The sequence below is a fragment of the Pelobates fuscus genome, chromosome 4, assembly GCF_036172605.1.
Source record: "Pelobates fuscus isolate aPelFus1 chromosome 4, aPelFus1.pri, whole genome shotgun sequence".
Taxonomy (NCBI): domain Eukaryota; kingdom Metazoa; phylum Chordata; class Amphibia; order Anura; family Pelobatidae; genus Pelobates; species Pelobates fuscus.
In genome coordinates this window covers 3,833,742-3,860,862 of record NC_086320.1, presented here as the reverse complement: position 1 = coordinate 3,860,862, position 27,121 = coordinate 3,833,742, and the positions used below count along the sequence as shown (strand labels likewise).

At 49.5% G+C, this 27,121-nt stretch overlaps 1 protein-coding gene across 1 annotated transcript in view; it reads right to left on the bottom strand.

Moving 5' to 3' along the window:
- Positions 1–257: 257 nt before the first annotated feature.
- LOC134608224 (cytochrome P450 11B, mitochondrial-like) overlaps positions 258–27,121 on the bottom strand; it is a 186,438-nt gene continuing 159,574 nt past the window's right edge. The window contains exons 7-9 of the mRNA XM_063450886.1: positions 5,297–5,375; positions 5,007–5,198; positions 258–770 (exon numbers count right to left, since the gene is read on the bottom strand). Coding sequence (XP_063306956.1) covers positions 630–770; positions 5,007–5,198; positions 5,297–5,375 — 412 coding nt within the window. The 3' untranslated portion in view covers positions 258–629. The remainder of the gene's footprint in view (positions 771–5,006; positions 5,199–5,296; positions 5,376–27,121) is intronic.

The window sequence follows — 27,121 nt, the reverse complement described above, 5'->3', positions numbered from 1 at the left end:
GGCTGTGGCTTAGGGCCGTCTCCCTGGGCTGGGCTGTGGCTTAGGGCCGTCTCCCTGGGCTGGGCTGTGGCTTAGGGCCGTCTTCCGTGTCTGGGTTGTGGTTTAGGGCCGTCTCCCGGGACTGGGCTGTGGTTTAGGGCCGTCTCCCAGGACTGGGCTGTGCTTTAGGGCCGTCTCCCAGGACTGGGCTGTGGTTTAGGGCTGTCTCTAGCAGCTGGGCTGTGGTTTAAGACTGTCTCCTGGGGCTGAGCTGTAGTCTTGGGCTGTCTCCTGGGGTTGAGCTGTAGTTTAGGACTGTCTCTAGAGGCTGAGCTGTAGTTTAGGGCTGTCTCCTGGGGCTGATCTGTAGTTTAGGACTGTCTCCTGGGGCTGGTCTGTGGTTTAGGGCTGTCTCCTGGGGCTGGGCTGTGGTTTAGGGCTGTCTCCTGGGGCTGGGTTGTGGTTTAGGGCTGTCTCCTGGGGCTGGGTTGTGGTTTAGGGCTGTCTCCTGGGGCTGGGCTGTGGTTTAGGGCTGTCTCCTGGGGCTGGGCTGTGTTTTAGGGCTGTCTCCTGGGGCTGGGCTGTGGTTTAGGGCTGTCTCCTGGGGCTGGGCTGTGGTTTAGGGCTGTCTCCTGGGGCTGGGCTGTGGTTTAGGGCTGTCTCTTAGTCTGAGGAAGCTGTGATATGGGGCGAAAGGTGAGAAGTGGAGGTTTCTTTGGCATTAAAATAAACCTAAACACGGTCTGAACATCATCTTTAGAAACCGTGTCAATTTGGAAATTCTTCAGTATCTGGAGGAAATAATAAAAATATGATTAGCGGCCATTCTGGTTCACAAATTAGTTCCCCATTTACCCTAATACTGAGCTTTCTCTCTCTCTATTCCCAATACTGAGCTTTCTCTCTCTCTGTTCCCAATACTGAGCTTTCTCTCTCTCTGTTCCCAATACTGAGCTTTCTCTCTCTCTCTATTCCCAATACTGAGCTTTCTCTCTCTCTCTATATTCCCAATACTGAGCTTTCTCTCTCTCTATTCCCAATACTGAGCTTTCTCTCTCTCTATTCCCAATACTGAGCTTTCTCTCTCTCTCTCCTGAACACCGAGCTTCTGTCCCCGTTTCTGCCCCTAATACAGAGATTCCCTTCTCTCTATTCCTAATACTGAGCTTTTCTCCCTCTTTTTGTCCCTAATACTGAGCTTCTCTCCCTCTCTGTCTCTAATACTGAGCTTTTCCCCTCCATTTATTGACGTTCCCTCCCTCATTCTTTCCCCAGTATTGAGCTTCTCTCTATCATCCTCTACCTAACAGTGAAGTGAGCTGTTCTATCTCCCACTGATACTCTCCCTACTACTGAGCTGCTCTCCCTCATTATCTCCCTAATACCGAGCTGCTCTCCCTCATTCTCTCCCTAATACCGAGCTGCTCTCCCTAATACCGAGCCTCTCTCCCTCATTCTCTCCCTAATACCGAGCTGCTCTCCCTCATTCTCTCCCTAATACCGAGCTGCTCTGCCTCATTCTCTCCCTAATACCGAGCTGCTCTCCCTCATTCTCTCCCTAATACCGAGCTTCTCTCCCTCATTCTCTCCCTAATACCGAGCCTCTCTCCCTCATTCTCTCCCTAATACCGAGCCTCTCTCCCTCATTCTCTCCCTAATACCGAGCTTCTCTTCCTCATTCTCTCCCTAATACCGAGCTGCTCTGCCTCATTCTCTCTCTAATACCGAGCTGCTCTCCCTCATTCTCTCTCTAATACCGAGCTGCTCTCCCTCATTCTCTCTCTAATACCGAGCTGCTCTCCCTCATTCTCTCTCTAATACCGAGCTTCTCTCCCTCATTCTCTCCCTAATACCGAGCTGCTCTCCCTCATTATTTCCCTAATACCGAGCTGCTCTCCCTCATTCTGTCTCTAATACCGAGCTGCTCTCCCTCATTATCTCCCTAATACCGAGCTGCTCTCCCTCATTCTCTCCCTAATACCGAGCTTCTCTCCCTCATTCTCTCCCTAATACCGAGCTGCTCTGCCTCATTCTCTCTCTAATACCGAGCTGCTCTCCCTCATTATCTCCCTAATACCGAGCTGCTCTCCCTCATTCTGTCTCTAATACCGAGCTGCTCTCCCTCATTATCTCCCTAATACCGAGCTTCTCTCCCTCATTCTCTCCCTAATACCGAGCTGCTCTCCCTCATTCTCTCCCTAATACCGAGCTGCTCTCCCTCATTCTCTCCCTAATACCGAGCTGCTCTCCCTCATTCTGTCTCTAATACCGAGCTGCTCTCCCTCATTCTGTCTCTAATACCGAGCTGCTCTCCCTCATTCTGTCTCTAATACCGAGCTGCTCTCCCTCATTATCTCCCTAATACCGAGCTTCTCTCCCTCATTCTCTCCCTAATACCGAGCTGCTCTCCCTCATTATCTCCCTAATATCGAGCTTCTCTCCCTCATTCTCTCCCTAATACCGAGCTGCTCTCCCTCATTATCTCCCTAATATCGAGCTGCTCTCCCTCATTATCTCCCTAATACCGAGCTGCTCTCCCTCATTATCTCCCTAATACCGAGCTGCTCTCCCTCATTATCTCCCTAATACCGAGCTGCTCTCCCTCATTATCTCCCTAATACCGAGCTGCTCTCCCTCATTATCTCCCTAATACCGAGCTTCTCTCCCTCATTATCTCCCTAATACCGAGCTGCTCTCCCTCATTATCTCCCTAATACTGAGCTGCTCTCCCTCATTATCTCCCTAATACTGAGCTGCTCTCCCTCATTATCTCCCTAATACCGAGCTGCTCTCCCTCATTATCTCCCTAATACCGAGCTGCTCTCCCTCATTATCTCCCTAATACCGAGCTGCTCTCCCTCATTATCTCCCTAATACCGAGCTGCTCTCCCTCATTATCTCCCTAATACCGAGCTGCTCTCCCTCATTATCCCCCTAATACCGAGCTTCTCTCCCTCATTATCTCCCTAATACCGAGCTGCTCTCCCTCATTATCTCCCTAATACCGAGCTGCTCTCCCTCATTCTCTCCCTAATACCGAGCTTCTCTCCCTCATTATCTCCCTAATACCGAGCTTCTCTCCCTCATTATCCCCCTAATACCGAGCTGCTCTCCCTCATTATCTCCCTAATACCGAGCTGCTCTCCCTCATTATCTCCCTAATACCGAGCTGCTCTCCCTCATTATCTCCCTAATACCGAGCTTCTCTCCCTCATTATCCCCCTAATACCGAGCTGCTCTCCCTCATTATCTCCCTAATACCGAGCTGCTCTCCCTCATTATCTCCCTAATACCGAGCTGCTCTCCCTCATTCTCTCCCTAATACCGAGCTTCTCTCCCTCATTATCTCCCTAATACCGAGCTGCTCTCCCTCATTATCTCCCTAATACCGAGCTGCTCTCCCTCATTCTCTCCCTAATACCGAGCTTCTCTCCCTCATTATCTCCCTAATACCGAGCTTCTCTCCCTCATTATCCCCCTAATACCGAGCTGCTCTCCCTCATTATCTCCCTAATACCGAGCTGCTCTCCCTCATTATCTCCCTAATACCGAGCTGCTCTCCCTCATTATCTCCCTAATACCGAGCTTCTCTCCCTCATTATCCCCCTAATACCGAGCTGCTCTCCCTCATTATCTCCCTAATACCGAGCTGCTCTCCCTCATTATCTCCCTAATACCGAGCTGCTCTCCCTCATTATCTCCCTAATACCGAGCTGCTCTCCCTCATTATCTCCCTAATACCGAGCTGCTCTCCCTCATTATCTCCCTAATACCGAGCTGCTCTCCCTCATTATCTCCCTAATACCGAGCTGCTCTCCCTCATTATCTCCCTAATACCGAGCTGCTCTCCCTCATTATCTCCCTAATACCGAGCTGCTCTCCCTCATTATCTCCCTAATACCGAGCTGCTCTCCCTCATTATCTCCCTAATACCGAGCTGCTCTCCCTCATTATCTCCCTAATACCGAGCTGCTCTCCCTCATTATCTCCCTAATACCGAGCTGCTCTCCCTCATTATCTCCCTAATACCGAGCTGCTCTCCCTCATTATCTCCCTAATACCGAGCTTCTCTCCCTCATTATCTCCCTAATACCGAGCTGCTCTCCCTCATTCTCTCCCTAATACCGAGCTTCTCTCCCTCATTATCCCCCTAATACCGAGCTGCTCTCCCTCATTATCTCCCTAATACCGAGCTGCTCTCCCTCATTATCTCCCTAATACCGAGCTGCTCTCCCTCATTATCTCCCTAATACCGAGCTGCTCTCCCTCATTATCTCCCTAATACCGAGCTGCTCTCCCTCATTATCTCCCTAATACCGAGCTGCTCTCCCTCATTATCTCCCTAATACCGAGCTGCTCTCCCTCATTATCTCCCTAATACCGAGCTGCTCTCCCTCATTATCTCCCTAATACCGAGCTGCTCTCCCTCATTCTCTCCCTAATACCGAGCTGCTCTCCCTCATTATCTCCCTAATACCGAGCTGCTCTCCCTCATTATCTCCCTAATACCGAGCTGCTCTCCCTCATTCTCTCCCTAATACCGAGCTGCTCTCCCTCATTATCTCCCTAATACCGAGCTGCTCTCCCTCATTATCTCCCTAATACCGAGCTGCTCTCCCTCATTATCTCCCTAATACCGAGCTGCTCTCCCTCATTATCTCCCTAATACCGAGCTGCTCTCCCTCATTATCTCCCTAATACCGAGCTGCTCTCCCTCATTATCTCCCTAATACCGAACTTCTCTCCCTCATTATCTCCCTAATACCGAGCTGCTCTCCCTCATTCTCTCCCTAATACCGAGCTGCTCTCCCTCATTATCTCCCTAATACCGAGCTGCTCTCCCTCATTATCTCCCTAATACCGAGCTGCTCTCCCTCATTATCTCCCTAATACCGAGCTGCTCTCCCTCATTATCTCCCTAATACCGAGCTGCTCTCCCTCATTATCTCCCTAATACCGAGCTTCTCTCCCTCTCGCTGGCCCCAATACTGAGCTTCTTCTTTATTTCTTTTCTACTTGTTACTCACGTGGATCAGGAACAACATTATCTCAGTCTCTGCTATTCTGCGGCCGATGCATTGACGGGACCCAAAACCAAATGCCAGAGCCTTGAAGTTTGTGTCATCTCTGCGTACCCAACGTCTAGGATCATAAAGCAAAGGCTCCTCAAATACGAGAGAACTCCGTCCCATAGAATAAAGGCTAACCTGCACCAATGTCTGCATTAAACATAAACAAATTGAAATTAAAGTGCATCTTAACACTAACACACCAAGCAGCCCCCCTGGCCCTGACATTCTAACATATTTCCACTTACCCCGGCTGGAATGTGGTAGTTCTGAAGTATTATATCCTTTGTGGGATATCTCTGGACTGTGATCCCCACGGGGTATAATCTGAAATCAAACATGAAGTGAAGATATTTTTCCAACGCAATGGTAGGACATTTAGAGGAATTAAAAAGCAGGACATAGTGCAGAGTTTCTCAATAAAAATATCAACTTTAATAACAATTCGACTACGAAGATAAAAAAAAAAACATTAAGCCCATCAACATAAAAGCTGGAGGTACAGGAAGATACAATATAATCAAGATACAAACATCTCGGGTCTGAGAAATCTCCATTTTAATATAAATAGAAAGAATTACCAACCTCATGATGTGAACTCCACTAGGACACCCAAGTCATCTCTGCCCAGGGATAAAAGGAGCGAGCCCAAACATGAGGAACTTATTCCACTTAGAAATTCTGGTCATTCTACCTCGCCACCACACTCTTCCACCCACACTAACTTGTTAGGGAAGGAGCAAGACCAAAACAGGAGGTAAATTTGCACCACTGGAGGTGATGAGTACTCCCGGGAAGAGAAGGAGAATAGGTTGCGAGATGACAGAAGTTTAGATTTTAACAAATTGAGGGAAGAAGAGCCAAGTACACTCAATGAGCCACCTCATTTATTTCAGCTATTTGACGACACTCGAAAATTTGAGAGGAAAATGTTTTTGAAAAGGTTCTTAATAAAGAAACAAAGAAAAGGTTGTAATTTTAAGTCCACTAATGAGACTTTTGGATTTAAATGCCAAGAATGGGGTACATTGACGTTGCGGCAGGCTTATGCAATATATGATCATAAAATGTAACTAAACCCCCATTATTTTTTTGCCTAGGTGAGATGTTATTAAATAAAATATTCCAATCTGTGAGATTTGAAATCATTGTTTAGTGAATAAGTGAGTGGATTGTGTATTTTGCATGGTGTGAGCGTGTGTGTGTGTGTGTGTGAGTGTGTGTGAGCGTGTGTGCGTGTGTGAGCGTGTGTGTGTGAGCGTGCGTGTGTGAGCGTGCGTGTGTGAGCGTGCGTGTGTGAGCGTGTGTGTGTGAGCGTGCGTGTGTGAGCGTGTGTGTGTGTGTGAGCGTGTGTGTGTGAGCGTGTGTGTGTGTGTGTGTGAGCGTGTGTGTGTGAGCGTGTGTGTGTGAGCGTGTGTGTGTGTGTGAGCGTGTGTGTGTGTGTGTGAGCGTGTGTGTGTGTGTGAGCGTGTGTGTGTGTGTGAGCGTGTGTGTGTGAGCGTGTGTGTGTGTGTGAGCGTGTGTGTGTGTGAGCGTGTGTGTGTGAGCGTGTGTGTGTGAGCGTGTGTGTGTGAGCGTGTGTGTGTGAGTGTGTGTGTGAGCGTGTGTGTGTGAGCGTGTGTGTGTGAGCGTGTGTGTGTGAGCGTGTGTGTGTGTGAGTGTGTGTGTGTGAGTGTGTGTGTGTGTGTGAGCGTGTGTGTGTGTGTGAGTGTGTGTGTGTGAGTGTGTGTGTGTGAGCGTGTGTGTGTGAGCGTGTGTGTGTGTGTGTGTGTGAGCGTGTGTGTGTGAGCGTGTGTGTGTGAGTGTGTGTATATTATACATTAGTATAATTATAAATCTGCAGTGATGTTAATACCGCAAAGGATTCTGGGTGGGCATATGCAAATTAATTTAACAAATTATCACATTTTTGCCTGATTCTGTTTTAAACAGGGTTTCCTTTGAGTTTGGCTTTGCATCTTTTCCCAAGTTGTGTTCCAAGCTGTTGTATACAGCAAACACAGACTCAAAGGAATCCATGTTTAAAATGGAATGAGGCAAAAATGTGATTCTTTGTTAAACTAATTTGCATGTGGCCACCCAGAATCCTTTGCGGTAGTACCATCACTGCAGATTTGGGATTTCTTTGGGAAAAGCAAGTCTTATGGCTTGACTGGTGTGCAGATTTTTGTTTAACAATGTATTAACTATCCACAGGGAAGGGGTTTTCAATCACAATATTTTCCCCACCATAACCTTGTTGGACATACATACATACTTTCATTTCCTATATGTATGATATGTTATAAAATAATTCAAGCATTTTATAATATTATACATATATATGATTTAATTATAAGTGTATATATCTCAAAGTACACTTCTAATTAAATCATATATGTACAATACTTTATAAAATGCTTTAATATAATATATATATATATAAAAATAGTTGTAGTAGAAGGCTGCACTCACAGATTCCATAAAATGTAACTTTTATTAGGTCTTGTTTTAAAATCAATCAACGTTTCAGTCCTGCTTGAGGACTTTCATCAGGATAATTATCCTCACACACACTCACGACCTTCCACTCACGACCTAATTATCCTGATGAAAGTCCTCAAGCAGGACTGAAACGTTGATTGATTTTAAAACAAGACCTAATAAAAGTTACATTTTATGGAATCCGTGAGTGCAGCCTTCTACTACTACTATTTGGATGTTTGGAGCCCTGGTAGTGCACCCGGTTTGGGAATTGGAGTTTGAGTGCAAGGTACAGTGACTTTTTGTATATATATATATATATATATATTTTTGTGCTCGGAATCTCTATTATGTAAATGGGATGTAGAGGAGAAGTTGGATGAGGTGTGCCGAAACCAACGTACGAGGAGGCCTGTAAAAAGAGGGCCCACAAAGTGAAATGTATAAAGGAGGGTGTAGGTGGGTGGGGAAAAAAAACAGCTTGAACGGCAAAGGTAAGTAGGGGGGGTAGGGTTTATATAGGGTCATAACTCCTCCCACAAATTCAGGCCAAATGGCCTTCCAACTTGTGCTCGGAATCTCTATTATGTAAATGGGATGTAGAGGAGAAGTTGGTTGAGGTGTGCCGAAACCAACGTACGAGGAGGCCTGTAAAAAGAGGGCAAAAAAGGAATTCGAAGTAAACACACTTTATTGCAAGTTTAAACAGCTAGATTTCTGAAAGCTTGCCTAAGCTCCCTTTCTGGTTGAGGGATGTAGGAGTTGTATACTGAGGATTTCCAGCGTCCCAGTCTCTTAATGATGTGTACCGGAGTGTTAGTGCTTGAAGCCGATGATGCTGCGCCGATGCAAAATGAGTGACCAGAGAAGGAAGCTGGGTTGTAGCCCAACCTTGCCAGTAGAGTTCTGATGTGTGAAATAAATTTAGGTGTGTTGAGTGGGTGTCCTTGGAGTAGACGCAGTGGAGTGTCTGGTGAGTGTGTGTGTGTGTGTGTGGTGAGATAACAGGAGCAAATCCAGAATATGTACTGGGCACCACAGATTCTCGGTAGGGAAGAGGGGAAGGATAGTGGAATAGGCAGAGTGATTGGTTTTAGTTGAAGGTAAGGAGAGTATGTAATGGTCGTCTACTTTCTTTAAGTGGGAAAGTTTAAGACAATGGACTGTCTCCTTGACGTATCACGGTGAACTCTCTAGGTCTGAGGAAACCGTAGAAAGCCAAAAAGATGGCGGATTTAATGACCAAATTAGTACTATGGTCAAACGGGGATTTGTCCAATAGATTGCTAAGGAGCCTGAATATTGGACCGTCTATTGGTAACCTAGTAGTGCTTGGAGGAACTGTGACCTTAAAAATACCTTTAAGGATTTTCTTGATGGGGTAGGAAGATAGAAAATGAGCGTGGTATGGGAAGGTAGTGAGGATGTGATGTTGTACTCCAGTAAGGTAGAGTTTGATAGTGTTGTGTGAAAGTTTTAGGTGTAGATGGCAAAAGGAGGCAAAAGCCACCATGGTTTTGATGGAAAGGTCACCTTGTGAGCAAAACTCGGCGGTAAATTTGTTACAAAATAGTCAGTGCCCTAGCGTAAGAGATAGTGGTGTTGGGAGACGGTGCGTGAGTGCTTGTGCGTGGAGTAATAGTTCGTTTAAACCAAGATTAGCCGGTGGAACGGTGGTTTCCTGGATGGTTGGCGGTAGGCCGGAGGGGGAGCCTGACCAGAGACCTGTAATTAAGAGCGTGAAAGAGTGTCAGCAGCTGAGTTGTGGCACCAGGGGTGAGGAACGTTTGATGTTCCTTTAAAGACTGACTAGACATGCGACTGAGAGGGCCCTTGGGTCCCCACAGGTGTCTACTAAAATGGAGGGCAGGCGTGCCCTGTTGGGGTCTACAAATGGTTGGGCAGGGGATGGGTATACCGTGAAGCGAAATTAAATAGCCTTAGAAACCAACGCGCCCCCCCGCAGTGTATCTCTTGGCATGAAGCCAAGGGGCCCCAGTGAAGACCGGGACCCCTCTGCATCGCCCGTACCACCGTGGGGGACTTGTAGTACACATCCATGTTAAGGAAACAGAGTTACTGAGGCAACTGGCCTGCAAAGTTAGTATGTAAGGCTATGGCAAGACACAAGCTTGGCATAGAACGAGTGTTTGCTTGTTGACGGAGGGACCTAGAAAGGAGGGGTAGTATTTTGAGGTGTAAGATCTACCCGCTGAAATAGTAGAATGTAGGCAAATTACAACAAGAACTATACATTGGGTATGAGAGAGACTAATACTGGATCTGGAAGGAAAGAAAAGATATACGAAAAGGTCAATAACAAATTTTTCATTACTTGCAGTGTAATTTCAAGTAAGTAGCTCCCCCTCCCCCCTACCCCGTGATGGGGTAAGTGCGAATGGGATGAGGCATGATTTGGATGTTGTGGTATGCTTGTGGACAAATGGTGGTCCACCGTACGTGGTGCCGTAAATGCGGGTAACACCTGGTGTAGGTTGTGTGATTGAAAAGTGAGGGGAAGGTCGTGAGTCCTATGCGAGAGCCTTTGGGAAGGACCCGACACCAGATAGCTCTCTGTCGCCCAGTAGGTGGAAAGTGTGTGTAGAACCAACTTATTTGTTAGGTGACAGACGTGTTGGGCACATGGTCTTGGCGTGGGCTGTGAAGCATATGGAGCAGATGTGCAACAACCTGCAAGCGCTGTAGCTGCATGCGCCTGTGTTAAAGTTATTGCACACCTGCGCCTTACCCAAGAATGTGATGGGTCTGCCCAGTTTGTCTCTCTGGCCGCCTTCCTGTCTTGTGAGTGGGATGAAGGAGTGGTGGGGTGGGGTGTGGAGGTGAAAGTGGAAGGGTCTGCGTCTCCAGGGCCTAGGTCGGTGGAGTGTGAAGTGGAACCACATGAGGCACAAGGCGGGGGCCTCAAACCAGCGAAATGACGGCAAAACAACTCGGTATCTATCGGGCACCAATCCATTCTAATATTGAACTGTGCCAGATGAGTCGCTGCCTTGGCCGACACTGATTTGTGTTAATCATAGATTGAGGACCCACGGTACTTGATGCCCAAATCCACCACCTTGTGCATATATAAATCAAGCAAGTAAAGAAAAGTTACAAATATAGTAATTTAAGTAGGGGTGAAGGGAAAATCTTAAAAAACCTGAAGAAAAGAAAGGATATAATTATTAAAAAAGCAGACAAAGGGGGGCGGGGCCGGAGCGCCAAGCTGGAGAGTCGCAAGTCAGAGCGGCTCCTGAAAAACGCTAAAGAATACCCTCTAAAACCATGTATTACCAACCAAAATCAGACCATCAGCAAAGATACCCAGAGCCATAGAACTGCTGGACCCGGGGAGAGGCTGGCTCATCGAGCTTCAATCCCCTGGGGGAGAAACACTCGTTGCCCCAACCCGGGCCTTCTCCGGCGGTGAGTGGGGCAGACGGCCGCTGCCTCACTATCCTGCACCACAGAACCTGGCCAAAGGTACAAACCGGCGCAGATCTGGCTACGTCCCCCCCCCCCTTATGGACCTGGGGGGTGATCCTGGTCCTCACACTGGGGCAATGATAGTGACTCCACAGTCGAGGCCTCCAAAATGGCGGGCGCCATGTGCACACAAACGGCAGGGCGAAGACCTCCTCCCTCCTCACGCTCACAACGATTAAGATGGCTCCTGCCTTCCAATCACGCCACACAGGGAAGAGGCAAAATCCAGATCACAAGCACCAACGGCTCCGACACCAACAATAGTCGGCTACACGCACGCACTCTCGCACCCTAACAGGCCACTTACCTCCTGAGACTCACCACAGTACCTTAACCCCCGGCTCTGAGACTGGCCTGAAGCAGGCAGCAAAGAGAGAGGCACAGTGAGCCAGCATACACCGAACGGCACAGACCATGGGATCATGACCTGCGACGCTCCACTCTCCAGACGCATCGAAACCCAGACCAATCATGCCAGATGCCGCACTCTACTCCCGGTCTGCCGTACAGCACCTACCAACCGACCACACCAACGTCGCAACACACGCAGACAGCTGAACAGCAGCGGGAACACATTAAACCCACAGAAGGCATAGGCTAACCAGAGCCACACGAGGACACTTTGACAACATGCCATACCGATGTAAATCTAGACACGAAATATAGGGCACAACTGAAATTTTCCCTGTCTCACTAAACCAGCCTTACCAACCTGTGTTATATACGGGTCTGAAGGGTGAAATACCTATGTGTAACCAAGCACAGTGTATTTCAAGTAAAGCTTAGAGTAAACGTGTTGTATGTTTATATTACAATGCTATAACTTGCAGCCATGTTAGCCAGAACCACTAAAATATTAATAATACCAAAAGAGCAGTCTTATTGAATCTGATTATTAAGCTCCAGTTATTATACCAAAAAAATTGCAGATTAACCCATTGCTCCTACTGTCATGCATGAAAATACGCTCGAGGAATGCTTTTGGGGCACCACGAGCCTGTATGTCTTTATCACAATGCACAATAAAAATAAAGAATTTTAAAAAAAATAAAAAAAAGCGGACAACTGAGAGATTGAGCAGACGTCTCTATGCGGGGCTCCGTGCTTGGAAAACGAAAACATTACTTTGGCCGAAAAAATAAGGACCTACCAGCTACCACGCTTCACCCTCCACCGGCAGACAAAATGGGGCGAAAAAATAAGAAAGTTCAGCGCCCGGAGACACCCCGCCTTTAAGACATAAGACTCTCCTTTGACAGGCCAATGCTGCGGCTGCAAACAAAGATGGCGCCGGAGGCAAGTAAGGAACAGGAGATGTCGGAGGACTCCCATGAGGAGGATGAAACCCCCATGCCACAGTCGGGCGGGGAGTCCGACGCACCCGAGTCAGCCAGAACCAAGCCCCCACCACGAACGGGTCATAAAGAGGCTCCTGCTGGACCTCAAAAAAGGTATGGAGGGAGGACTTACAGGAAGTCCAGACAGAGGTGGGGGTGGTCCACAATAAAGTCCGGGCTATAGAGGCAAAAGAGGCAGCCAGGAATAGCCAGATGCAGGAAACCAAGGCACAGATGGAGGACCTCGCCTCACAAGTGCAGCAGTTACACCGCACAGTGACAACGCTAGAAATGCGTCATAGGCGCAGAAATATATGCCTAAGGGGGATCCCAGAAGCAATAGGCACAGAGAACCTACTACAATATACACAGTCCCTCATAGACTCACTGGGAATCAAGGGGGGGTCAACCCCACCACTGATCACCTCGGTGTTCAGAGTCAGAAAATCCCCAGCGGCGCCAGCGGGAACCACCAGAGACGTAATAGCGGTCACAGGCGATGTGGCAGTCAAAAACGCGATCGTGACTGTGGCGGAACAGACCTCGCCATGTGTTCTTGGAGGGGGCTGCTTGCCCAACCCCTACCTTCTGACTATGGCCCTGGGATATATGGCATTTGAAAACACTATTTGTGCCCTGTGACAAAACTGGAGATTGTGCACAAACATGACTAATGTCCATATTTTTTATGATTCCCTTCATTTGTTGCACTGTTCCCCATGTGTTTTTTCTCTGTTGGTTCGGCTGGATAGACTATCAGACAAACTGTGGAGTTCCTGGGTGGCCACCATTTCATGTATCAGAGGCACATGGTGAGAACAATAGATGAAGCACATGGTGAGAACAATGGATGGCGGCCATTTTAACTCACAGACACTGTTGTGACTTTTCTACACGGTGCCATCTCGCCGGTATTTGGTGCACAAGACATCGTGCAGTAGTTTTAAACTACAGAACAGGGGACACATTTAACAGTAATTATTTTTCATATAGCCTGTATATGTTCTGCTGAATCTGCATTATACCGTATCTTCCAAACTACTGAACGGATCTGGGTGAATTTGGGATATGTGGTTCACTCAGATCCCCCGGTTCCGAGGGGTTATTGCATGTTTTGAGGTCCATGTGATGTGTTTTATAATACTGTATTTTCCTGCCTGTGATAATTAAGTTAGTCTATTGTGTTGTATCACAGGCAGAGGGAAGGATTTCTGATGTAATGAATGGGAGTGTTAGCTGTGTTGATTGGTTGTTCTTCAAAACCCTGTGGGCAGTACTATGTTTGTAGAATGTGAATAAAAGAGGCTGTATGTGCCAGTACAGGCAGTTCTTCTTGACCCTCAACACGTAGTCTTGTCTTGTGATTGGAGGGGACAGCTATATTCACACTGGGGATTGCTATGCTCTGCATACTCCCTTGAGCTTTAATCACTTAGCTCTTTTAAGAGCTTGTTCCTTCTGGAGGAGAGGTCTTCCCCACACGGTCCTGGAGGACAGAAGCTGATCCAGGGTGGACAGAAGGCGGCGAGACTCCAGTTAAGCTACGGCGGTTGTGGTGTCCGGTGATTGTGGTCCTCGGCGCAAGCTAGGAAGCGTCCATTAATGGAAGGTACTCGGTCGGAGTACGGGGAGTTCCGTTACAATGACGTTCTCCAGAACACAGGGGAACATAACCTTCGAAGGGAGTACAGTATATAGCGACATTCCGTTCCCAGTGCTGGTAGAAAAACGCAAATTGGCACCTGTGGCACTGAAACTACGAGAGGGGGCGGGGGGATCCCTGGAGGTGACAGCTGGCGACAAGGCATACACACTAACATCGGACAGAGACACCCTCCAAACAGCAACAAGCAGGCGGAAAAGAGACAGGCACATACAAGGTTCAGAGGGGGCTACATCCTGGCGCTGAGCCACAGACCACCTCCACAACACCGCTCCCGAGCAGTGTACCACCCAGCCTAGATACCCAGAGACCAACACAAGAGGAAGCCAGGCAAAGGCTGGACAGCCGAATGGGCCTCCGGAGTGGACTATCTGCAACTATCAGCCAAAGCAGAGCATTACAGCACTGTCCCTTTCTAAATACCCCAAGATAGTGGTGGTCAGAGGCTTCAAAATTACCCACCATTGTGTATATATTGTAGCGGAGCGGCAATATTAAATCCCACGATCTCCGTTGGTATTAAAGGTAATCCACAGTCAGCGCTGAAAAGTAAGGCAATATCCCAAATCCCCCAGTAACCGGACGAAACACAGTTCTGGGAGTCAACTGAGGTCTTTATTCACAGCTTCCAGTATTTATGCAAGTCCCCATGCAATGGGTTTCCTTATTGACATAGCAGGGGTAATACAGTAGGGGACTACATGGGGGACTTAACATTCTGAGCATTTCTCCCATCAGGCACTGCTGCACGAGAGGGATACTCCCACTGGAATATACCGTTAAGGATTAACCCTCCGTGCAGCAGAACCGGCATTTTACATTTAAATATATAACTCTAACAATATTCACGTTATTTGCACGAACGGACATTCGGTAGATAGCCGGGGTCTGAGTGCACATTTCGTGTGAATACCGCTCAGATCCCAGCTAAAACAACTGAACGCCGCATGAAATACACTTTCTTATTAACTTCGTTTGAAAGTACCGAACACCGATGGGGAACCACAATAGGAGAAGACCGGAGCTCCCGAACGGCCTGGAAGTACAGTGGTGTTCGTGCCGTCGAGTAGCCGTTTTCAGTTCCACGCGCTCGACGACCAAACACCGCTGGGGAGACAAAGGATCCAAGATGGTCGACCGCCGCGTGGTCGGTAGTCGAACGACGGCCACCCAGGAACGCACTTAACTACCAATTGCAACAATGTTGCAATCTGGTAATTGGTGCCACACGGCCCTCAGTGTGTGGGCTTGGCTTCGGTACTTAGTTCATTTCACGAACAGCCGGTAAAGCTGCTGTTCGTGAAACAACCATGTAAATGCTAGCGGCTTTCGGCTGCTAGCATACGAATGCTATAGTGATTACATGGAAACAGACATTTCAATACAGTATGTAAAGTAAATTAAAACAGAATAGGGCAGCAGTGTTCTGGACAACCTTTAAAGTCCCAGTTTTATAGTCTGAAGTGGCTAGGTTTGCCACAATGCTCCCCCAGAACCAAGCCGGCATACACAGTCTGATCCCAACGGATCGGCTTGGGGATGTCCGGAGGAGTACTCAGAGATCATTTTTCAAGTTCAGTTTGCCTGGACAACCCGTCGGCGTTACCATTCTGCTTCCCTGGCCGGTAATGAATCGTAAAGTCAAAAGGCTGCAGCGCCAAACTCCAGCGCAGCAGCCTGGCATTGTCCCCAGCCACACGGTGCAGCCACACCAACGGGTTGTGATCTGTGAGTAAGGAGAAAGGTTGTCCATACAAATATGGCTGTAACTTTTTGAGGGCCCACACCACGGCCAGGCATTCCTTCTCAATGGGGGCGTAGCTTACTTCACGTGGCAATAACTTTCGGCTCAGGTAAGCTACTGGATGCTCTCCGCCATCTGCTCCAACTTGGCTCAGCACTGCTCCCAATCCAAACATTGAAGCGTCTGTGTGGACAAGAAATCTTTTAGTTGGATCAGGAGCAGCAAGTACAGGGGCATTAGTTAGAGCAGTCTTTAGTTGCTGGAATGCCTGATCACACTCTGGGGCCCAGACAACCTGTCGAGGAAGGTTCTTGCGGGTCAAGTCAGTCAAGGGTTTCGCCAGGGCACTATAATTGGGCACTAATTTTCTATAGTACCCTGCAGTCCCTAGGAACGCTAGCACTTGGGTCTTTGTCCTAGGGGTGGGCCACTTGGCTACAGCTTAAATTTTGGCTGGTTCGGGTTTCTGTTGCCCGCTCCCCACCCGGTGGCCCAAGTACTGCACTTCTGCCATCCCTATATGGCACTGGCTAGGTTTCAGCGTTAACCCTGCCTCCCCGATACGATGGATACGGCTCCTATGTGTTGCAGGTGCTCTGCCCAGGTCTGGCTATATATGGCGATATCGTCCAGGTATGCGCATGCATATTCCTGGAACCCATCCAATAGCCGATCTACCATCCGCTGAAAAGTTGCCGGGGCATTTTTCATCCCGAATGGCATGACACGAAATTGATACAGGCCAAACGCCGACTTGGGGATGGCATCCTCGGCTAGTGGAATTTGCCAGTATCCCTTACATAAATCTATGGTAGTGAGATACTGGCCTCAGGCCATCTTATCCAGCAGCTCGTCTATCCGGGGCATCGGATAGGCATCAGACACAGTTTTGTCATTTAGCCTCCGGTAGTCGACACAAAAACGTGTTGTGCCATCCTTCTTAGGTACTAGCACTACCGGCGATGCCCAGGGGCTATCGGAATGTTCGATAACCCCTAGCTGCAACATCTCCTCAATCTCTTTCTTCATATGTGCCCTGACTGCTTCAGGGATACGATATGGAGTCTGCCGCATAGGTAGCTGTCCAGGGGTCTCGACTCGGTGAGTGGCTAGCGGAGTGTACCCAGATCAACTCTTGTACCTGGGCCCGCTCCTGAGGGCTTAGCCGCTCCCCCAGTTGAACCCCTGTGGAGGGCTCTGTCTGTTCATCCTGTTCTAATAGATCAGGTAGGGGCAGATTCTCCTGATCCTCAGAGGCGGAGGCGCATATCGCCGCCACATCCTCTATCCTCTCATGGTAGGGTTTGAGCATATTCACGTGGAGCATACGTCTCTTCCCTACCCCTGAGCAGGGGCCAATCACATAGGTGGTGTCACATCACTGTTCCACCACCTGGTATGGGCCTTGCCAGATGGCCTGCAGCTTGTCTGTGCGGACAGGTTTTAAAATCAAAACCTTCTGTCCCACTTGAAAGCTGCTGTGGCAAACCTAGCCACTTCTGGACTATATTTAACAAAGGTTGTCCGTATGCTGAATGTGTTACTGTGTACCTTGATTGTGTATGTATTATATTATGGCCGTACGCATGCTGGCAGCCGTACGCTACCAGCATGCAAACCTTTCGTTTGACGAAACACGGCTATCCGGGCCGTTCACCAAACGAATGCGGGCTCCCCAGGTAGACCACACACTCACAGTCGTGTGGCACTAATTAACCGATTGCAACAATGTTGCAATCGGTAATTGAAGGCTCTCCTAGGTGGCCGTCGTTCGGCTACCGACCATGCGGCGGTCGGCCATCTTGGATCCTTTGTCTCTGCAGCGGTGTTCGGTCGTCGAGAGCCTGGAACTGAAAACGGCTACTCAATGATCCGAACACCGCTGGACTTCCAGAGCGTTCGGGAGTTCCGCGTTCGCCACATTCTGTTCCCCATCGATGTTCGGTAGTTTCAAACCGAACTCGATGGTTAAGTGTATTTTGTGCGGCGTTCGGTTAGTTTAGCTGGGATCTGAGCGGTATTCTCACTAAATGTGCCCGCAGACCCCAGCTATCTACCGAATGGTCATTCGTATAAAAGCGAGTAATATTATGTGAAATATGGATTTCTATGTGAATTGCCAGTTTTGCTGCACAAGGGGATAATCCACTTAATCGTCCATTTTAGTGGGATGGTCCCTCTCGTGCAGCAATGCCTGTTGGGATAATCATACTGCCTGATGGGAGAAATCCCCTGTAACAACTGTAAGGAAACCCCTTGCAAGGGGAACTGCATAAATATGGAAGTCTGTGAATAAAGCAAGTTAGTTGACTCCCAAACTGTGTTTCGTCCGGTTATTGGGAGGATTGGGGATATTGCCGTGCTTTCTAACTCTGACTGTGGATTACCTAAGATACCAACGGAGATCGTGGACTATAATACTGCATTCCGTTACAATTGGTGGCAAGCGACGGGATCCGAACCTTTCAGCCGAAAAGCAGTGTTCGTGTAAACTGAAACTACCGAACGAGGAAAGCAAGGGCAATTCGTATGGAGATTGATTATACCGTACTGAAACGGCAGACTTTAAAGGAGCTACTGGAAGCCAGGGGTAAGATAGCCAGCAACAAATCCAAAGCTGTGCTGATCGCTGAACTGATGGAGGGAGACGGAGCTCGCAGCGTTACACCTCCACCAGCCATGGAAGAGACCCCATACCAGAGAGAGCTGAGAACCAGGATGGCGTTTCTGCCACAGCCAGTACCCTTGGAGATATTGACCGTGCTGATGTCAGATGTGCAGGATTATCTGATGGCAAACCGCACACCAGAGACACCGCCTAGGCAGAGTCTGTTACTGCCTCCATATACGGACAGGTAAAACCCAAAGTCCCACATCACGCGTTTAAAGTGTTTTGTGAAGAAAAGGACGAGATTGACGGGTATTTACAGGATTTCGAGAGGCTGTGTGAGTTGCACGACTTGGAACCCGCAGTATGGGTACCCCTACTGGCAGGCAAATTATCGGGTGCGGCAGTCGAAGCCTACCGCGCTGTGCCCCGAGAGGACAGCAAAGATTACCCAAAAGTAAAAAGGGCGATCTTAGAGAGGTATGCCATTACCCCAGAGGCGTACCGGCGCAAGTTCAGGGGCTTGCGCAAACCTGAGAAAGATTCCCATGCAGAGTGGGCGCACAAGCTGGATCAAGCATCACAAGGCTGGATACAAGCCAGCAACGCTACCAATATGGAAGAATTGCGGCAGTTAATGCTGCTGGAGCAATTCTTTAATGGCTTGTCCCCAGAAGCACAAGAATGGGTGAGAGATCGAAAACCACTCACCCTAACCGAAGCGGATAGACTAGCGGATCAACATTTTGATGCCAGGAGGCATCACGGACTCCAAAGTAAGACTTTCCCTCGAATTACCGGGCCACCCAGTAACTTTTCTCCTACCGGCCCCACAGTAACCCTGTCCAGGCCCGCACCCAATAATCCACCACCCCCCTCTCGATACAATGGCCGGGCTAACATTCAATGTCACACCTGCAAACAGTGGGGACATATTTCCCGATAGTGCACGCAAAACCGGAGCAGACAAGCGTGGAACCAGGTGCGACAAAATTTGACACCAAGGGCTGCTGCGCATCACTATCAAGTAGCACCAGCCACCCAGGAAATGCTGAGCGCCCAGACCGAGGAGCCTCTAGGAGTACTCCACGAGGTGATGTCGGTCCGAGCCACCGACAACCGACAGCATCATCGTCAGCTAGTGACCCTGGAAGGGAAGGAGGTACAAGGGCTCCGAGATTCGGGAGCCACTCTAACTTTGGTTGCACCGCATTTAGTCCCAGGTTCAACTCACACTGGCGGATCAGTGGCAGTACGGGTGGCAGGGGGAGCAGTATACCGGCTACCCACTGCCAAGGTAAATTTGGATTGGGGTGTGGGAGAGGGAACTGTGGAAGTGGGGCTTATGCAAAATTTACCCGCAGACGTTGTACTGGGGAATGACTTGGGCCAGATGACTTCTGCTTTTATACCCCAGGCTCCATACCAGGAAGCCCATCCAGTGACTACACGGCAGCAGGCTCGCACCACGGCTACACCGATACACTCTGAGGCTCAGGTAAGAGACCATGAACCCCACACGACTCACATGTCCTGGGATACCCCGACTACCTTTGCGACAGAATTAAAGACAGACCCCACCCTACAAGTATATAGGGACCGGGTACACACTGACCAGGCAGGGCTAGAGGGGGAGCGGTACACGTGGGAGAAAGGGTTATTATACCGTGTCGCGGCAAGGGAAGTGGGAGGGTCCGTCACCCTGACAACCAAACAGTTAGTGGTACCACAGAAATATAGGCAGGAGCTACTTAGGATCGCTCATGATATTCCCTTGTCCGGACACCTAGGGATGACCCGCACCAGATATCGCCTAACGCATGCTTTCTTCTGGCCCGGAATTTCTAAGGACGTGCGACAGTATTGCACCTCCTGTGACGTCTGCCAGCGAGTAGGTAAACGAGGGGACCGCCACAAGGCCAAGCTATGTCCCCTACCCATTATTGCAGAGCCCTTCAGCAGGGTAGCCGTAGACATAGTGGGGCCCCTGCCAAAGCCCAGCCCCTCTGGCAAAAAGTATATCCTAACTGTAGTGGACTACGCCACCAGGTACCCAGAGGCTGTAGCCCTCACTAACATTCATGCTGAAACCGTAGCTGAGGCCTTAATGAAGGTATTCTCCAGAGTAGGGTTCCCCCAAGAAATAATATCTGACCGGGGCACCCAATTCACTGCCGAGGTCACCCAACATATGTGGAAAGTATGTGGCATTAAGCCAATAGTCAATTCCGCCTACCACCCCCAGTCCAATGGACTATGCGAGAGGTTCAACGGTACGCTGAAGCAGATGCTTCGTACGTTTGGGGAAACCCACAAAGACTGGGAGAGGTTCCTACCTCACCTACTCTTTGCATATAGAGAGGTCCCCCAGGAGTCGACAGGATTCTCCCCGTTTGAGTTACTGTTCGGGAGGAGGGTGCGGGGACCCTTGAACTTGATTAGGGAACACTGGGAGGGAGAGAGTAATACAGACGGAACCCCTATCGTATCATACGTACTGGAGTTCCGGGACCGTCTGGAGGCGTTGACTCAGACTGTGCGCACCAACCTCCAGGCGGCCCAGCAACGCCAGCGGCGCTGGTACGATAAAGGAGCCAGAGACCGCAGCTTTCAGGTGGGGCAGAAGGTTTTGATTTTAAAACCCGTCCGCACAGACAAGCTGCAGGCCATCTGGCAAGGCCCATACCAGGTGGTAGAGCAGAGATGCGACACCACCTATGTAATTGGCCCCTGCTCAGGGGTAGGGAAGAGACGCATGCTCCACGTGAACATGCTCAAACCCTACCATGAGAGGATAGAGGATGTGACGGCGATCTGTGCCTCCGCCTCAGAAGATCAGTAGAATCTGCCCCTAACTGACTTGCTAGAACCGGAGGAGCCGATAGAGCCCTCCCGGGGGGTTCAGCTGGGGGAGCAGCTAAGCCCTCAAGAGCGTGCACAGGTACAAGCGCTGATTGTAGCTAAAGGGGCTACCTTCTCCAATTTACCTGAGTACACTCCGCTGGCCACCCACCGAGTTGAAACCCCGGGACAGCTACCTATGCAACAGGCTCCATATCGGGTCCCTGAGTCAGTCCGGACCCATATGAAGGCAGAATTAGACGAGATGTTACAGCTAGGGGTTATCGAACCCTCAGATAGCCCCTGGGCATCGCCGGTAGTCCTGGTACCTAAAAAGGACGGCACAACCCGGTTCTGCGTCGACTACCGGAGGCTAAACGACAAAACGGTGTCTGATTCCTACCCGATGCCCCGGATAGACGAGCTGTTAGATAAGATGGCACGGGGCCAGTATCTCACTACCATTGATTTGTGTAAGGGATACTGGCAAATTCCCCTAGCCGAGGACGCCATCCCCAAGTCGGCGTTTGTCACTCCGTTTGGCCTGTACCAGTTCAAGGTCATGCCCTTCGGAATGAAAACGCTCCGGCTACCTTTCAGCGGATGGTAGATCGGCTACTGGACGGCTTTCAGGAGTATGCCTGTGCCTACTTAGATGACATAGCCATATTTAGCCAGACCTGGGAAGACCACCTACGCCATATAGGGGCTATTTTAGACCGTATTGGGGAGGCAGGGTTAACCTTAAAGCCCAGTAAGTGCCACATAGGGATGGCCGAAGTGCAGTATCTGGGGCACCGATCTGGGGCACAGTGGGGTGTGGGCAGCAGAGACCAGAGCCAGCCAAAATTGAGGCCGTGGCAAAGTGGCCTACCCCAAGGACCAAAACTCAAGTGCTAGCTTTCCTAGGGACTGCAGGGTATTATAGGAAATTTGTACCCGACTACAGCGCCCTGGCCAAACCCCTGACGGACCTGACCAGAAAGAATCTTCCCCGACAGGTTGTCTGGGCCCCAGAGTGTGAGCAGGCATTCCAACAACTAAAGACTGCTCTAACTAATGCCCCTGTACTTGCTGCTCCTGATCCAACTAAAAGATTTCTTGTCCACACAGACGCTTCAATGTTTGGATTGGGAGCAGTGCTGAGCCAAGTGGGAGCAGATGGCGGAGAACATCCCGTAGCTTACTTGAGCCGAAAGTTGTTGCCCCGTGAAGTGAGCTACGCCGCCATTGAGAAAGAATGCCTGGCCGTGGTGTGGGCCCTTAAAAAGCTACAGCCGTATTTGTATGGACAACCTTTTTCCTTACTCACAGATCACAACCCGTTGGTGTGGCTGAACCGTGTGGCTGGGGACAATGCCAGGCTGCTGCGCTGGAGTTTGGCGCTGCAGCCCTTCGACTTCACCATCCATTACCGCCCAGGGAAACAAAACAGTAACGCCGACGGGTTATCCAGACAAACTGAACTCGAAAAGTGATCTGTGAGTACTCTCCCGGACATCCCCAAGCCGATCCGTTGGGATCAGACTCTGTATGCCGGCTTGGTTCTGGGGGAGCATTGTGGCAAACCTAGCCACTTCTGGACTATATTTAACAAAGGTTGTCCGTATGCTGAATGTGTTACTGTGTACCTTGATTGTGTATGTATTATATTATGGCCGTTCGCATGCTGGCAGCCGTACGCTACCAGCATGCAAACCTTTCGTTTGACGAAACACGGCTATCCGGGCCGTTCGGCAAACGAATGCGGGCTCCCCAGGTAGACCACACACTCACAGTCGTGTGGCACTAATTAACCGATTGCAACAATGTTGCAATCGGTAATTGAAGGCTCTCCTAGGTGGCCGTCGTTCGGCTACCGACCATGCGGCGGTCGGCCATCTTGGATCCTTTGTCTCTGCAGCGGTGTTCGGTCGTCGAGAGCCTGGAACTGAAAACGGCTACTCAATGATCCGAACACCGCTGGACTTCCAGAGCGTTCGGGAGTTCCGCGTTCGCCACATTCTGTTCCCCATCGATGTTCGGTAGTTTCAAACCGAACTCGATGGTTAAGTGTATTTTGTGCGGCGTTCGGTTAGTTTAGCTGGGATCTGAGCGGTATTCTCACTAAATGTGCCCGCAGACCCCAGCTATCTACCAAATGGTCATTCGTATAAAAGCGAGTAATATTATGTGAAATATGGATTTCTATGTGAATTGCCAGTTTTGCTGCACGAGGGGATAATCCACTTAATCGTCCATTTTAGTGGGATGGTCCCTCTCGTGCAGCAATGCCTGTTGGGATAATCATACTGCCTGATGGGAGAAATCCCCTGTAACAACTGTAAGGAAACCCCTTGCAAGGGGAACTGCATAAATATGGAAGTCTGTGAATAAAGCAAGTTAGTTTACTCCCAAACTGTGTTTCGTCCGGTTATTGGGAGGATTGGGGATATTGCCGTGCTTTCTAACTCTGACTGTAAATTACCAAAGATACCAACGGAGATCGTGGACTATAATACTGCGTTCCGTTACAACTGCGGTCTCTGGCTCCCCTATCGTACCAGCGGCGCTGTCGTTGTTGGGCCGCCTGAAGGTTGGTGCGCACAGCCTGAGTTAGCGCCTCCAGGCGGTCCCTGAACTCCAGTACGTAAGATACAATGGGGGTCCCGTCTGGGCTATTCTCTCCCTCCCAATGCTCTCTAATTAGATCTAATGGCCCTCGCACCCTTCTCCAAAACAGCAATTCAAACGGGGAAAACCCTGTCGACTCTTGGGGTACCTCTCTATAGGCGAAGAGCAGATGGGGTAGGAATCGCTCCCAGTCTTTATGAACCTCTCCACACGTACGGAGCATCTGCTTCAGAGTACCGTTAAACCTTTCGCATAAACCATTGGACTGGGGGTGATAAGCGGAATTTACTATTGGCTTAATGCCACATTGTGACGGTACAATCCGTTACTCCGTCAAGCATTCCCTTCTTCCCATAAAATAAAATCACCAAGTAATCCACAGAGTAATAACTTGCTGGTCTCGCCAAATAATCCACACATGAGCCAAAGCTTAATGCTGGAACAAGACTGGGCCAGGCTAGATAATTTAGTTTTAGCAATATACATAGCTCAATTATCTGCTGGCCAGAACATTTACAGTTTAACATACTTTTTACCTAACATTCATAACTCTAAAACCATACATCACATTCACATAAAAATACATATCCACAATCAATCCATTCAGGGGAACAACATATTATAAAATGGCATGAATCAGACCAGGGGTTCAAAAGTTAGTAAAGTATCTTTTAAAACCCCTGCCAGATTGTTTTTCCGGCTCAGACCGGTTTTACAGAGCCCTCTCTCCTGGAGACAAGGTAGAAGTAATCTAATTACCTCCCAGGGCAGAGACAGACTCCATTGAGCACATGGGGACACAAAGACAGTAAAACACTTTAAAATACATAAAGTCACCTTTTACACATAACACACAGACATTTCACATATCCCCAGATAGCTGGGATCTGAGCGCACAAAACTACCGAATAGCGCGCAGATCCTATTCACACAGTTCAATTGCCATGGAGCAGAAGTCTTTAACTACACGAATGGGCTCCATGCTATCTGGGTTAACACCGTTCACACAGGGCAAGTACCGAATGGCCCCACTGTGTTTAAAGGGCCAGAATGAGTGACATGCACTCTGTTAGGGCCGAATACTGTTTTTAAAGGGCCCAATCTCCCAGGGCCATAGTCCAAAGGCAGGAGGCGGGCAGCCAGGCTTCTCCAATGCAATGTGGCGAGATTGCTCTCGTCACACACATATCCTCCAAAGTTGTTGTGTGACCTCAGCGGTGAACTGGGTGCCCCTATCAGATATGATTTCTTGGGGAAACCCCACCCTGGAAAATATTTTCATTAAGGCCTCGGCCACAGTTTCGGCATGAATGTTGGAGAGGGCGATGGCCTTGGGGTACCGGGTGGCATAGTCTACTACGGTTAAAATATATCTCTTCCCTGAGGGACTGGGCTTGGGTAAGGGCCCCACTATATCTACGGCCACCCTACTAAAGGGTTCTTTAATAATGGGAAGAGGGCATAATTTAGCTTTGTGGCGGTCACCTCGCTTGCCCACTCGCTGGCAAATGTCACATGAGTTGCAGTACCGCCTCACATCCTTAGAGATCCCTGGCCAGAAAAAGGCGTGGGTCAACCGGTATTGGGTGCGTGTCATCCCCAGATGCCCAGACAAGGGAATGTCGTGAGCAATCCTAAGCAGTTCTTGCCTATACTTTTGGGGAACTACTAACTGTTTAGTCGTTAGTGTGACCGACCCCCCCACTCCTCTTTCAGCAATGCGATACAGTAGCCCTTTCTCCCATGTATACCGCTCCCCCTCTAACCCGGCCTGATCTGTGTTTACTCTGTCCCTGTATACCTGTAGCGTGGGGTCTAACTTCACCTCCGCCTCAAATTTAGTTGGGGTATCCCAGGTCATACGTGTCGTGTGGGGGTCATGGTCTCTTACCTGAGCCTCAGAGTGTGCTGGTGGAACCGTGGTGCGAGCCTGTTGCCGTGTGGTCACTGGATGGGCTTCCTGGTGTGGAGCCTGGGGTATAAAAGCAGAGGTCATCTGGCCCAAGTCATTCCCCAGTACAACATCCGCTGGTAACTTCTGCATCAGGCCCACCTCTATAGTCCCCTCCCCCGCACCCAAATCCAAATGTACTTTGGCAGTGGGTAGTCAGTACACTGCTCCCCCTGCAACTCGTATTGCCACTGATCCGCCTGTGTGTGCCGAACCTGGAAACCAAATGGGGTGCTACCAAAGTTAGAGTGGCTCCTGAATCTCTGAGCCCTTGTACTTCTTTCCCCTCCAGTGTCACTAGCTGGCGATGATGTTGCCTGTTGTCGGTGGCTCGAACTGACATCACTTCGTGCAGTATTCCTAGTGGTTCTTCTGCCTAAACGCTCAGTATCTCCTGGGTGGCTGGTTCTACTTGATAGTGATGGGCAGCGGCCCTTGGTGCCATGTTCTGTCGGACTTGGTTCCATGCTTGTCGGCTCCGGTTCAGAGTGCACTCTCGGGATATATGTCCCCACTGCTTGCATGTATGGCACTGGATGTTAGCCCTGCCATTATATCGGGAGGGTGGTGGTGGATTCCCCTGGGTTGGTCTAGAAGGTGTTGCTGTGGGGCCGTTAGGCGTTAAGGTACTGGGTTGCACCGTGGGTCGAGGGTAATTCCTATTGAGGGGCTCGTGATGCCTCCTTGCGTCAAAATGCTGGTCGGCTAATCGGGCCGCTTCAGTTAGGGTGAGGGGTTTTCGGTCTCTCACCCATTCTTGTGCCTCTGGGGACATGCCATTAAAGAATTGCTCCAACAGTATCAGTTGCCGCAGCTCCTCCATAGTGGTGGCTTGGCTTGCTTGTATCCACCCTTGTGATGCTTGATCTAGCTTGTGCGCCCACTCGGCATGCAAATCTTTCTCCGGTTTGCGCAAGCCTCTAAACTTGCGCCGGCATGCCTCCGGGGTAATGGCATATATTTCTAGGATCGCCCTTTTTACTTTGGTATAATCCTTGCTGTCCTCTCTGGGTACAGCGCGATAGGCTTCCACTGCCCGACCGGACAGTTTGCCTGCCAGTAACGGTACCCAGACTGCCTGTTCCAAGTAATGCAAATCACACAGCCTCTCGAAATCTTGTAAATACCCGTCAATCTCATCCTTTTCCTCGCAAAACATCTTAAAGGCATGGTATGGGATTTGGGGTTTTACCTGGCCGCAGACAGAGGCGGTGATGGATTCTGTCCTGGACGGTGTCTCCTGTAAACGGTGTGCCATCAGGTAGTCCTGCACATCCGCCATCAGCACGGTCAATATCTCCAAGGGTACTGGCTACGGCAGAAACTCCATCCTGGTTCTCAGCTCTCTTTGGTATGGGGTCTCT